This window comes from Squalius cephalus, assembly GCF_949319135.1.
Source record: "Squalius cephalus genome assembly, chromosome: 15".
Classification (NCBI taxonomy): Eukaryota; Metazoa; Chordata; class Actinopteri; order Cypriniformes; family Leuciscidae; genus Squalius; species Squalius cephalus.
Window position 1 is genome coordinate 922,613 of NC_137136.1, and position 14,188 is coordinate 936,800.

General features: G+C 36.6%; 1 protein-coding gene across 7 annotated transcripts in view; it reads right to left on the bottom strand.

Annotated features, from left to right (window-relative positions):
* Positions 1 to 908: 908 nt before the first annotated feature.
* Positions 909 to 14,188, bottom strand: part of septin7b (septin 7b) — a 35,200-nt gene continuing 21,920 nt past the window's right edge. For 2 of the 7 annotated variants that reach the window (XR_013823644.1, XR_013823646.1), the window contains exons 10-14: positions 13,998 to 14,123; positions 9,049 to 9,184; positions 7,431 to 7,564; positions 1,580 to 1,669; positions 909 to 1,097 (exon numbers count right to left, since the gene is read on the bottom strand). Coding sequence is in view for 3 of the 7 variants with exons in the window: in XM_079894061.1 (XP_079750187.1) it covers positions 1,630 to 1,669; positions 7,431 to 7,564; positions 9,049 to 9,184; positions 10,209 to 10,229; positions 13,998 to 14,123 (457 nt within the window). In the remaining 4 variants the exon portion in view is untranslated. Of the gene's footprint in view, positions 1,098 to 1,388; positions 1,670 to 7,430; positions 7,565 to 9,048; positions 9,185 to 10,208; positions 10,230 to 13,997; positions 14,124 to 14,188 lie in introns of those variants that run through there. The other 5 variants (XM_079894061.1, XM_079894062.1, XR_013823645.1 and 2 more) reach the window with 4 other exon arrangements.

Here is a 14,188-nt window from a genome sequence, read left to right on the forward strand (position 1 = left end):
AAATGATTATTAATATGAATATAATAAATATTAAAGGTGACATTCGGCCCTCTAGCGGTGAAAACAAAACTGCACGCCTTCTGCGGAAGAACAGTGTGTAGTTGTGGTTGTGCTTCGGCTCGTGCGGAGGAACATGTTGATTTACAAATGAGTATCATCTCATTATCATGAGCATCAAAATCAGTTTACAAATGAGTTCTCTCTCTCTCTCTCACACACACACACACACACACACACACACACACACACACACACACACACACACACACACTTTCTCTCTCTCTCTCACACACCCACACATTTTCTCTCTCTTTCACACACACACACACACACACACACACACACACACACACACACACACACACACACACTTTCTCTCTCTCTCTCTCTCTCTCACACAAACTTTTTTTTCTCTCCCTCTCGCTCTCGGTCTCACACACACACACACACACACACACACACACACACACACACACACACACACACACACACACACACACACAAAGCAGCCGGAACAACTTTCCTCGCGGATATGACGAGATACGGGTGAGTGACGCATGCACGCAATTTCCCGCGAAAACCACCCCGTCTAAAACATAAACACTTATAATAGTCTCAGCACAGTGAATCAGGCTCAGACAAACCAGCGTTTAGAAGGAAAATTAATTATGTATTATTTAAAATGTGTTCATTTTGAACAGAAAAGTTAGTGTACCTTGATTAAAGTATTAATTTACTCTTCGAGTTGTGAGCTTCTGAGATACAGTAGGACAAAATGTGTGTAAAAAGTGCAACAAAATATTAATTCAATATTATGATCTCTGGTTCTTGAACAAAAAGACAAAGTAGGTATATATATATATTTTTAGTAGATTAGTAAGTTATAAAGATATATCTAGAGATGACCTCCACCTGTATCATCACAAGTTTATTAAGAGACTGTACAATACAAATGAAAAATAAAATTAAAAATACATAGATGGAGAACATAAGAAAGCAAGACGAGCTTTGGACTGGTTCTGGAAACCCTGTACAGCGACACACATGCTGGACCCAGAGCGCTCGAGTAATGGAGGCGAGACACCAGTCTGCGGATTCTAATAAACATACAAAAAATATTACGGTAGCTGTCTTGGTGTACGTATACATATTTATATATATATATATATATATATATATTAAAAAAAACTGAAATAACATTAATGAAGTTATAGGAGGTGTTCAAAGGATATTGACTAGACAGACACTATGCTTTGGAGACACTTCTGCAATAAGAGAAAAACTAAATCATGAGCCAAATAAGCAAATAACATGTTTTCCATCCCGCTCCAGACGTCGCGTGTGTGTGTGTGTGTGTGTGTGTGTGTGTGTGTGCGCGCATTACAGTATGATCTGGCCTCGGTACGCGCGATCCTTCAGGGTTACACATCTTTAACAGGGGAAATTAATAAAGCACAGCCTCGTTCTGTGACGAGGCTCATGTTACTCAGTAAAATAGAGATCTGGAGATCAGCATCAGACATCAGCTGTGTCAGAGATCGGTGTGTGTTTGGCTTGACGTTCCTGACGGTCCACGAACCGGGAAGAGGATTGGCCAACGAGAACAACCTGGTCATCATCAACACCATCTTAAAAGATCTTCCCTTTCTTCTTGTTCTTATCCAAAGTCCTGTGTGGGAAACAGGATAAAGACTGCATAAGTGAAGTGTGTTTACTAGCGCTGGGCAACGATTAATCACATCCAATATATATATGTGTGTGTGTGTGTACTGTATTATTATTTTGTGTTTATAGATACACACATATGCATGTATACATTTAATTTGTGTGAGTGAGTGCAGCACAATCATGAACATAAATTTACAACTTTAAAGGAGATTTTCTCAATGCTTTGATGTTTTTGCACCCTCAGATTCCAGATTTACAATAGTTGCATCTCAACCAAATATTGTCCTATCCTAACAAACCACACATGGAAAGCTTGTTTATTCAGCTTTCAGAGTATGTCTAAATCTCAATTTCAATGTCCCATATGACTTTGTGGTCCAGGGTCAGGAAAGCAGAGAATGTCTAATAGTCAAGTCAAGTATATTTGTATAGGGCTTTTCACAATACAGATTGTATCAAAGCAGCTTCACAGTATTAAATTAAAATAATACAACAAGGTTTGTTTCTAGTGGAATTTATTGATTGATAAAAATAAATTAATATTCCCAAAATATCCCAACTGAGCAAGCCAAAGGCAACAGTGGCAAGGAACTGAAAAACTCCATCAGGACCTAATGGAGAAAAAAAAACCTTGGGAGAACCCGGGCTCAGTCGGGGGCCAGTTCTCCTCTGGCGTTTATGAACTAGAGACCGGATTTAACTGTAAGATTAAAAGTATTATATGAATGCCTGGCTGAAGAGATGCGTCTTTAATCTAGTTTTAAACTGGGAGAGCGAGTCTGAGCAACGAACAGTCTCAGGAAGACTATTCCAGAGTTTTGGAGCTAAATGTGAAAATGCTCTCCCTCCTTTGGTGGATCTGGATATCCTAGGAATGACCAAAAGCCTCGAGTTTAGTGATCTTAAAGAGCGTGATGGATTATAGGGCGATAGAAGATCGGTTAAATAAACTGGAGCTAAGCCGTTTAGGGCTTTATAAGTCAGTAGCAATACCTTGTAGTTAATACGGGACTTTATAGGTAACCAATGTAGTGATGATAAAATCGGTGTTATATGATCATATTTTCTTGATCTAGTAAGAACTCTAGCGGCGGCATTTTGGACTAACTGTAGCTTGTTTATAGAGGATGCAGGACAACCGGCTAATAAAGCATTACAGTAATCTAGTCTCGAGGTCATGAACACATGAACTAACTTTTCTGCGTCAGAAAATGATAGCATGTTGCGTAGCTTAGCAATGTTTCTAAGGTGGAAAAAGGCTGTTCTTGTAACATATGAAATATGATTTTCAAAAGACAGGTTGCAGTCAAGTATAACACCCAGGTCTTTTACTGTAGAGGATAAAGTAACAGGACATCCTACTATGTTAAAGTTGTATTGTGAGAGGTTTTGTGGGCGGTTTTTTGAACCGATGATTAGTACCTCTGTCTTGTCTGGATTTAATAAAAGAAAATTGCGCGCCATCCAATCTTTTATATCTTTAACGTTATCTTTAGCGTTTTCATCCGGCCGTGATGAAATATAGATTTGAGTGTCATCAGCATAATAATGGAAACTAATTCCATGTTTCCTTATAATATTTCCAAGTGGCAGCATATATATTGAGAATAATAGAGGGCCCAACACAGATCCCTGCGGCACTCCATAGTTTACTGGAGTTATGATCGATTTCTCTCCATTTAAATAGACAAAATGGTAGCGGTCAGATAAGTATGATCTCAACCAGCTTAATGCTTGTCCTTGAACACCAGTGTAATTTTGTAGTCGATCTAAGAGTATTGTGTGATCTATAGTATCGAACGCAGCACTAAGATCAAGTAAAACTAGTATTGAGATACAGCCTTGGTCAGAAGCTAAGAGTAAATCATTAGTGATTTTAACGAGCGCAGTTTCAGTGCTGTGATGCGGCCTGAATCCTGACTGAAACTTTTCATAGATGTCATTTTCTTGCAAGAAAGAGCCCAGTTGGGTGGATACAACTTTTTCTAGTATTTTAGACATAAAAGGAAGATTTGAAATGGGTATATAATTTGCTAGATTATGTGGGTCTAATTGTGGTTTCTTAATGAGAGGTTTTATAACTGCCAGTTTAAATGTTCTTGGAACATGACCTAAAGATAAAGATGAGTTAATAATATTGAGGAGAGGCTCTTCCACTATCGGTAGCACTTATTTCAGTAGTTTAGTGGGTATAGGATCTAATGAACATGTTGTTGTTTTAGATGAAGTGATAAGTTTAACTCTTTTTGTTCTATAGTTGTAAAGCACTGTAATTGTTCTGGCGGGGTGATAATTGAGGCTGAATTATAAGGCACGATCGAAGATTGAACGTTTACAACTGTGGTTCTGATGTTTTCTATTTTCTCAGTGAAAAACTTCATGAAATCATTGCTACTAAACTGTAACGGAATATTTTGTTCAGGTGATGTCTGTTTATTTGTTAGTCTAGCCACGGTGTTAAATAAGAACCTAGGATTGTTTTGGTTATTTTCTATTAGATTGCGGAGGTGCTCAACCCTGGCCTCTTTTAGGGCCTTTTTATAACGTGACATACTGTCTTTCCACGCGATTCTAAAGACCTCTAAAATAGTTTGTTTCCATTTACGCTCTAAATTACGGGTTTCTCTCTTTAGAACACGCGTAGTATTGTTGTACCATGGTGCTTTACTTTTCTCTCTGACCTTTTTTAATCTAATGGGTGCAACAATATCCAATTTTCCAGAGAGAATGGTGCTCATAGTGCTAGTTAATTCCTCTAGTTCATCTGTTTGTTTGGGTTCACTGAGCAGCTGAGACAGATCAGATAAGCTATTTGAAAAATTATCTATGGTGGATGGAAGGATTGTTCTGCCTAATCGATAACGCGGCGCAGCATGATATATTACAGGGGTACGTAATATGCAAGTTACCATGTAATGGTCAGTAACATCATCACTTTGTGGAATGATATCTATATTGGTTGGAACGGTTCCATGTGATATGATTAAATCGAGTGTATGATTAAAACGATGAGTTGGTCCGGTAACGTTTTGCTTGACCCCAAAGGAGTTTAATAAATCTGTAAACGCAGCCCCTAACGCATCATTTTGATTATCTACGTGTATATTAAAATCTCCAACAATTAATGCTTTATCGACATTGACTAATAGGTCTGAGAGAAAATCTGCAAACTCTTTTAGGAAATCAGTGTAAGGCCCAGGCGGTCTATATACGGTAGCCAAGGCTAGAGATAATAGGGATGTTCTTCTAACATCTAAGAGCGTAACATTTAGTACAAGTACTTCAAACGAAATAAACTTATAACCCGTTTTCTGAGTAACATTAAGAATATCTTTATAGATCATTGCAACACCGCCGCCACGACCAATCAGACGGGGCTCATGCTTATAGGAGTATCCTGATGGAGTAGACTCATTAAGACCGAAATAATCATTTGGTTTAAGCCAGGTTTCAGTAAGGCAAAGTACATCGAAGCTATTATCTGTGACTATTTCATTTACAATAACTGCCTTAGGTAATGTTTAGAAGACCTAGCTTTAGAAATTGTTTTTGTTTAATAATAGCAACATTTTCTGTTTTAATAACAATTAGATTTTTCCTAGATCCTGCAGTAGATTTATTATTTGATCTCACTAAACGAGGAATAGACACAGTTTCTATGCAATGTTCTACACTAGTATTTATATCAGTTAAATTGGTGCAGCAGAGACTATGATTTGGACTTTTGGTTAATAGTCAAAAGGTATTTAACATTTTGGAGATGTTATCAGACAGAATAATAATAAGGGGAGAACTTCCACTCCCAGTAAACTTCCGGCTTCTGAACTGGCTGCAGTTCCACTCTGGCTCCACATGAGGGCGCTCACAGGACGAGTGCAGAATGAATGGAGGTCTATGGCGCTATACCCCTCAAAATCCACTTTTCTCAGGATATAATGTTTTGTCTAGTAATTTGAATGTTGTATTCGAAAGGAGATGCAAAGAAATTACACATTGCTGGGTGTTAGATTTTTTAGAGTCACTTATTTGCTTTAAAAAGTCTTTTAAAATGTCAATGACGTCACACACATCGTACGAGCAGAGATACTGCTTTACGGCAATCCTTCAGTCACTTTGGTGCTTTCGCGCTCTGCACTTTCTTTTCTCTCGAGGCATCGACAACACAGCTGACACAGGTAAACACACAACACAGCTGACACAGGCAAACACACAACACAGCTGACACAGGTAAACACACAACACAGCTGACACAGGCAAACACACAACACAGCTGACACAGGTAAACACAACACAGCTGACACAGGCAAACACACAACACAGCTGACACAGGTAAACACACGTGCTAGACGAGTTTTAAGAGCGGTATCTCTGGTCGTAATCAGTCCTTCACTGACCAATCAGCGTTCATTAGCAGAATGCTAGCGTGTTATGGGCAACAACAACTCAACCTGTAAGAAATCAAAAGGACACAAGTACTCGTTCATTCAACTTTCGACCTATAACCCATGTTGAACTTGCAAAACCTACAATCAAATCTGAGATTTCTCAACGGCAATCGGGTGAAAGAGACACATTTAGCCGTCTAGCCCCATAGACTCCCATTCATCCTGCACTCATGGGCGATCGCCCCCAGTGGAACTCTGGTGGAACTACAACCAACATTCGGTACAATAGGACTTAATAGGGAGTGGCCAGGCTCTCCATAGACGAGCTCTGGTGAAAGTTTAATTTTCATACTAAACTGTATTTATTTATATTTTTAATGTTTTTGTACCTCTTCTGGGTCAAACCAGATGTGAATGCTATGGACTACTTGCACAGGTACTTCCGCGTTCTACTTAGCACATATCGGGAGCTTCCGGTTCGAGCGTTCAGCGCACCTTCATACATGAGAACGCAGATTATCACTGTGTTTTATGGCTGCCAATGGATTAAAACGATGAATAATGATCTCTATTAATTATCTTGATCTGAAATGTTCCTATAAATATATTTTCTTTCCAACCGTGCATTCTGAATAATAAATAGGCTAAATATATGTATCCACTAACAGCAGTCCTGTACGCTCGTCTTCTCATTAACAGTGTTTTTCTCTCACTGATATTTTAATGGAGTTTATATTTTTAAATGAATTTGACTAATAAAAATAAGTGCTTGTGTGCGCTGGTGTTCATTCCAGCCTTTTAAAATAGTTGAATGAATGAATGAATGCCTGTCACGATGTTAAATAGGCTATTTAAGCATTTTGGGCATAAACATGTAAATAGTGAAAAGCTTAGTTTTGAAAAATGACACAGAATGATTAAAATATTGAATCCAAATAAATAATGTTGGTGGTTCCTCAGTTCACACACACACTCTTCAGTGTCGCGGACACTAGTGTAGACGAACACTGACACCCTGTGGTGAAATAATGTGTGTGTATTCTTCTCAGATCGGCTCGGGTTCGGATTAAAACTTCATGTTCTGATGAGTTTGGGAAATTCTGCACACAGTAAACATGTTCTGCACCCTCAGATTCCAGGTTTTCAAATGGTTGCATCTCGGCTAAATATTGTCATACATCAATGGAAAGCTTATTCATTCAGTTTTCAGATGATGTATAAATCTAAAAAAAAAAAAAAAAAAAAGACCCATGTGACTGGTTTTGTGGTCCAGGGTCACATATCGAAAGGTTAATTTTCACACTAAACTGCCTCTCCTGGGTCAAACCGGACGTGACTGCAATATAAAGGCGCAGTGAAAGCTGTGATGCGACGTACATTTTCTGCTGCTCCAGGATCCTCTGCTGGGTCTCCCAGGTCGACCTCTCGTCCTCGAACTGGCGTCTCCTCTCCTCCAGCTCCTTGTGCTGAGCCTCCAGGTTCTTCTTCATCTGCTCGTGGCGTCGCTGGAGCTGCGGGTCACAGGCAGGGCTCGATTACACTGCGCTTTTCACAACACAGATCGGCTCACACGCAGCGTTACAGTTTTTCAGGGTTCGTACAGAAACTGTACAAATAAAACACAGCACTTTCCAGGACTACTTTTTTGGTTTTCAAGGACTACAATCAGAGATGGCACTTTTCAAACAATATTTTTAGGATTTTTCTAAGGATTTTTAAAACTCAAATTACAGATATAAGGCATCCAAAATACTACTTACGACATATTTAATAATATATTAAATACAAAGTTTATAATGGTTATTATTGTTCAATAAATAATATTTCATATTATAATGTTGGCGTACTTCGTATCGAGGAAAGCTCTGATGGGGGTTTATCACACGGGCCGCAGTGTTAACTTTGCGTGAAAAGATTATATTTGTGTTTACAAAAAAAATAAATAATGAAATTTCATATATATTTTATTTAAATAAGTCAAGCACTTTAAGATCCTCTTCATAAATATGGCTGTTTGCAGGACTTACATTTCAAAAAGTCAAATCCAAGTACTTTAAGCACATTGTACGAACCCTGGTTTTTATTCTTATTTTTATATTGCTATTATTATACTAGTTATATTATATTTTTATTACATATACAAGTTTCAATAATTATTATTATTATTATTTTTTTTTTTTAAATGTCTATACTTTTTCATTTTTGTTTCAGTTATTTTAGTACATCGATTTAAACTAAATGAAAATGAGAATTTTTGCCTTTGCAAACAGCAGAAATAAAAGTTTGTTTTTATATTTTAAGTTTAGTTTTAGTTTACTATAATAACCCTGGTGTGCAAATATGCATATTAGTGTATATAAAGGAATACATACATAGAAGGAATATAAAAGAAAATGATTAAATATGATTAAATATCATTGTGTTCGTTTTGTGAAAAACAGGGTAAACATGACTTGATTATTTGTATCCATATTCTTACTATTTTACTTGCATTAAACATTTTGCATTTACAGTGGTTGTATGGATCTAGCTACGGTTCCTTCTAAAAAAAAAAAATAAATAAAGATTTTTTTTCATTCAATTAAAAAATAAATTCAATTAAAGAAATAAAATAAAATTAAAGTAATAAAATTAAAATACATAAATTAAATCCAAGAGCAAACATACTGAGTTTATATTATACTATTATATTATATTATATTATATAGACTCATTACATGCAAAGTGATGTTTCTTTGTTATAATTGTGATGATTATGGCTTATTATATTATATTATATAGACTCATTACATGCAAAGTGATGTTTCTTTGTTATAATTGTGATGATTATGGCTTACAGCTTATGAAAACCCCAAATTCTAAATCTCAGAAATTTTGAAAATGTTCATAAGGGTCATATACTGAGAAACATAGGGATGCAATTGATTGAGATTGATCACCGGATGGAGTTCAGGACCCGCTGTGTGTGTGTGTGTGTGTGTGTGTGTGTCAGTACCTCTGCCTCCGAATCTTTCAACTTCTGGATCTTCTCCTTGACCTTCATCTCGAAGACCTGCTCCATCTCCATCTCCATCTTCTTCATCTTGGCCACATGCTCTCGCCTCTCCTCCTCCATCTGAGCCAGGGGACTCCTGGGATGCACACACACACACACACACGCAATCAACAATCATCTCCCACAGCTCCCATCTGTGTGTGTGTGTGTGTGTGTGTGTGTGTGTGTGTGTGTGTGTGGGGGGGACACCCGTGACCACAGAACATCTCTGCGCTTCAGTCTTGCTCAGGCAGAGGAAAGAGGAGGAAGAACAGACAGACATCTTGATTCCAGAGGAACCTGAGAGCGGTTAAAGGCCGAAGCGCGTGTGCTGATCAGAGTTAGAGAGCGGTGCAGAGAAGCTGCGGAGAGGAGCGCATGGAACATATCTGATTGAAATAATGATGCATCTCAATTTTTGCCACTCAAAAACATTAGTGGATTTAATACAGTCCCTCCAGTACTCCGCGATCGCAGAATACAACGCAAAAATCAACAAAATGTCACATTTTTGTGCGATCCTGCATAATTCGTCATTTCACCGCAAAATAAATAGCAAAAAATTATTTTAATCACAAAAATAAATAATATTATCTAATTGGATTATCCCTAATTTATTCAAAGCTGTAATGCATTATTTTGACGAGGATACAGACGTTGTGCATCTAACATAACACACTTAATATGGTAAATGTGGTTTCCTAATTATAAAATAAACATAAAAAAATAAACAATGCAAAATTTGTGCATAATTCTAGAAATTGCGAGTCATTTTGATCGCAAAAAAAATAAAAAAATAAATAAATATCACAAAATCCTGGAGGGACTGATATTATGAATGAATTATAAGCAGAATGAATTTCTTGTGCAAATTGTTGCATTGAATTGTTTTGCGAATCAAAGTTGGAGAAAGACTTGAGATGCATCATCAATCATCGATCAATCATCCCCACCCAGAGACTGATCCTGGATCATGTGTTTGACATCAGGAACATGAGGATCGTGATTAATCCCCGGGGAAAAACTGTTGGAAAAGGAGGGATGACGACAGACACTGTTCCCAGAGGAAGAGAGGATCCGCACTACACAGGGATTCGGGAAGAATATAAATGACCACTTACATGCCGTCAACCGTGTCATCTCTAAAAAACAAGAACACACACACTTAGCATGCTGCAAACCTCACACTGAAGAGCAAAATAATGTGTGAACAGAAGCAGACAGAAGTCTAGTCTGGATCAAAACACTTCAGTGTGGTTTCCTGCGAGATGATAGTTCAGTTAGATGTGACTGACGCGCATGAACACACACTCATGCATGTGTGTGTGTGTGTTAAGAGTTCGACTTCTTAAATTAGAAGTTAGGCCAGCCTTAAAAATATCTTGATTTGCCGTAACAGCAAAAAAAAAAAAAAAAAAAAGGTCGGTTGGTCGGTCTATATTTTTTTTTTCGAGATTCGATGTAAAAAAAAAATGTACAATTTTGGTCAAATTTGCATATCGGGACTTCACTGACAGTTTTCCAGAACTTCGTGCTCTATATATATATTAAATAACAATTAGAAAACCTGTATAAACTGAACACCAAAGAAAAATATTATAGCGGTAATATTATAGGCCTATTCATGTAACGGGAGCGCTGCCAATAACGCACCTAAGCTGTCAGAATTGGGAAAAGTGATGATTATTAGTATGTCAAATATATCAAGGAGACATTTCAATTGTTTATTAATAAACAAGTGTTTTCTGTGTCAAAGATGAAGTTGACGATGCTGACGCGATCTTCGCAGTAGCCTAGTGAACGCGCCAGAGAGAAATGCACATTTCATTACATAAGCAGAGAGCAGTCTGTTTTCTTTCGTTTTGAATTGTTTTGTTTAAAAGTGTACATTTCATGCTTTTTTATATATAGGCCTATATATATGTCTCAGGTCTGTGAGACAAGTAGCTTATACGCTGAGTTTCGGTTCATTTAAGAGACCAGCTCCAGTTCACGCGCCGGCGACTCCGTGTCCTGATTATATTGCCTTATTTAGCCTACCTCTTATTTATTAAATACATGAAATTGGTTGATGAAACATTGATCAAAATTAAGATACAATTAATACAAAACGAAATTCACTTTAAAGACAGACTTTCTACAAAAACAAACTTAATGAAGTGGTTAAAATCATGTCTGCCTACTCCATTTGTCTTCCGATATTTTCGGGATCATATCTTATTCATGCTATTCACTTTTCATATAATCAACATGAAATTTAAAAAATGAATATTATTTTATTTAAACATGAATATGAAACTAAATCGTTTTTTAATGACTGTGGGCTACAACACAGGCCTATTAGACAGTAGCCTACAGAGAAATTTACTGTCGGAGCGTTGCCGGTGAGCATGTGGGGGGAGAGATACAATTTTCGATCAATCATCGAATTTTATTTTGCTTGATATGCCCATTCTTAATATTTGGTGTTTTAAATGCCTGTTTGAGATCTCTGTGAAGTTTTAATTGCCGCTTTCAGAGCGGTCACGTCCGTAACATTGTTTCTTCCTCATAAATGCGAACACGAAAAATAAAATAAAATGAATAGGCTATAAATTATGTTCTGTGGAGAGCCAATCCCTCTTCATCCGGTGGGTATAATAGCCTACTTTTGGTTTGCGCAGTGTAATTCATAGAATTAGCCTACTAAAACATATTTTTCGTGGATCTGAGTGTTGCGATTTCGCTTTCATTTCGCATAGGCCTACAGCCTACACAGCCCTTATAATCATAGATGACGCCACGGGTTTTTATTTAAAAGAAAGAGCGTAGCCTACGTTTGTAGCCTATATGTAGGCCTATTTATTCACAATAAAATATAATTAATATCATTTTATTGCATTTGTATTAGTTGTTTGAAGAGTAAAAAAAAATCGGTCGGTCTTAACGCAAGTTTACAATCGGCAAGTCGGTCGGACTAAAAGGGAAAAAAAAATAAATAATTGGGTCGGACCTAAATTGACTGGGTCGGTCGGGTTACGGCAAACAAGAATATTTTTAAGGATGGCCTTATCGGCCACAGAAAACTGTGAAGCATCTCAAGCTCAGAGTCCACAAGAGGAACTGCATTTTTTCAAGCTATTTAAGAGATCTGGAAAGTAAAAGTCAACATGAAATCAAAATACATTCTATTACATATTTTAATTTGTTATATTTTTCAAATCGCACTTTTTAACTAGCAATTCTTGCTGGCAAATGGATCGAATAAAGGGTAACGCTTTCTATGAAGCCCATGCTTAGCTCAATTTATACTTATTTATAAGTATTACTATTTTATAAATACATTTATAAAGACTCATTACGACCTATACTGCATTATAAGAACAGTTATATAGTTCTATTTATATCATTTTTTATCATTACTTACAAGTCATGCATTTGTGTTTTCAATGCACATGCTCATAATCCATTATACTCCATAATTAGTCAGTCGTATGGTTCCAATTAATGCACTTATAAAGATACAGCCTGCATTGCTATAATGTTATTATATTATAGTTGCAATGACTTTAGTAATTCAGATTTATTTCTGTCAAATAAGTGAATATATTGTTATTAATAGCCGCGTTGTGTTCTTATAAATACCTATTGTGAGTGATAAAACAGTTACTAGCCTCTATAAATGAGGTAATCAAACCTTTTTCAATGTTACATACTAGCAGAACACTGCAACAATATTTTTTTAAGTATAATTTCAAACTGCTATAAGCAATATCATGCATATATGGCTGAGGAGATATAGATTTTAACAAATCATAATTACCATTCATGACCTGTAATGCACACATTAGCCAATAACTCATTTGTGCAGCAAACAAGTTTCTCTGGAACTATTTTATATTTGATCATTTATAAATAAGTGTATGGATTATGAATATGTGCACTGAAAAAAACAAATGCATGACTTATAAGTAATTATAAAAAAATAATATAAATGTAACTATACGTGTTCTTATAATGCAGTATAGGTCTTTATAAATATATTTATAGAGTAGTAATACTTCTAAGTATAAATGGGGCTATAATTCATTCTAAGCATGGGTATTACCAAATATAGTATTGCTCTACATTTCCCCCTGAATGATTAATATCCGGTTCGACTTGTAAACTTCATGCTGATGTTCAGAACAGAAGTAGGCCGGCCACAGATGTGAGTATGGCGGTTTACAGCTTCTCTCCGCTCTATCAGACAACAGGAAATGATGCAACACTAAATGTTACAATGCTGTTTGAAAACTGAGCATCACTTAAATAAACCGATCTTAAACCTTAATAAAAATACACAAATTCAGGGAAATGAAGGGTCTCCATCAAAAAGCATGCGTCTCCCACTTTATAAACGTTCAGCAAGTTAATACGGTAATATTGGGCTTATTTTCAGGCTTGACGTTTGCATTTTCCCCCCGAAATAATATTTTGAAAAATTTGGGAGCGCAATGAAAATGTACTAAATCATTTTTTATACAGAGAGTCATTTACTAGCAATATTATTTAATTTATTTGAATACAAAAACTACACTGGTTTTAAATATTTCTACTTCAAACTGTATTTATGTAATAATTATGTTTATTCTAAACATTGAATTAAATGCCACATAAAGATTATTTTGTAATAATCATAAATAAATAAATTCTGCATAATGCAGGACTTTTAATTATCAACAAGCCCAAAATACACCAGGACTCTTATTTTGAAATGCCTTCACTGTTTCCAGCTGCTCACATGAGGGAGCTAAAAATGCTCTCTTACAACCATCTGAAACATATTCCAACACAAACACCAAGGTGTACTAAACCATGTGCATGTTCTCGTATCAAACAGACATTGAGAACTGCTTCATTTCAGTGATATATAACATTGTTAAACTCACTTGGTGAGCTGGCCTTTGGTCCTGTTGTTGTCGATGCCGTTGCAGGTGACGGCCGCCAGCTTTCTGCTTCTGTAGTTCTCATAATGGACGTTATTCGTCACGTCCTTGAGGTCCTGCATGTGGGTTCTGACACAAACACATGGTTACTGCAAAACGCCTCACACTTTAAAACAGGAACATGACGCCACAAA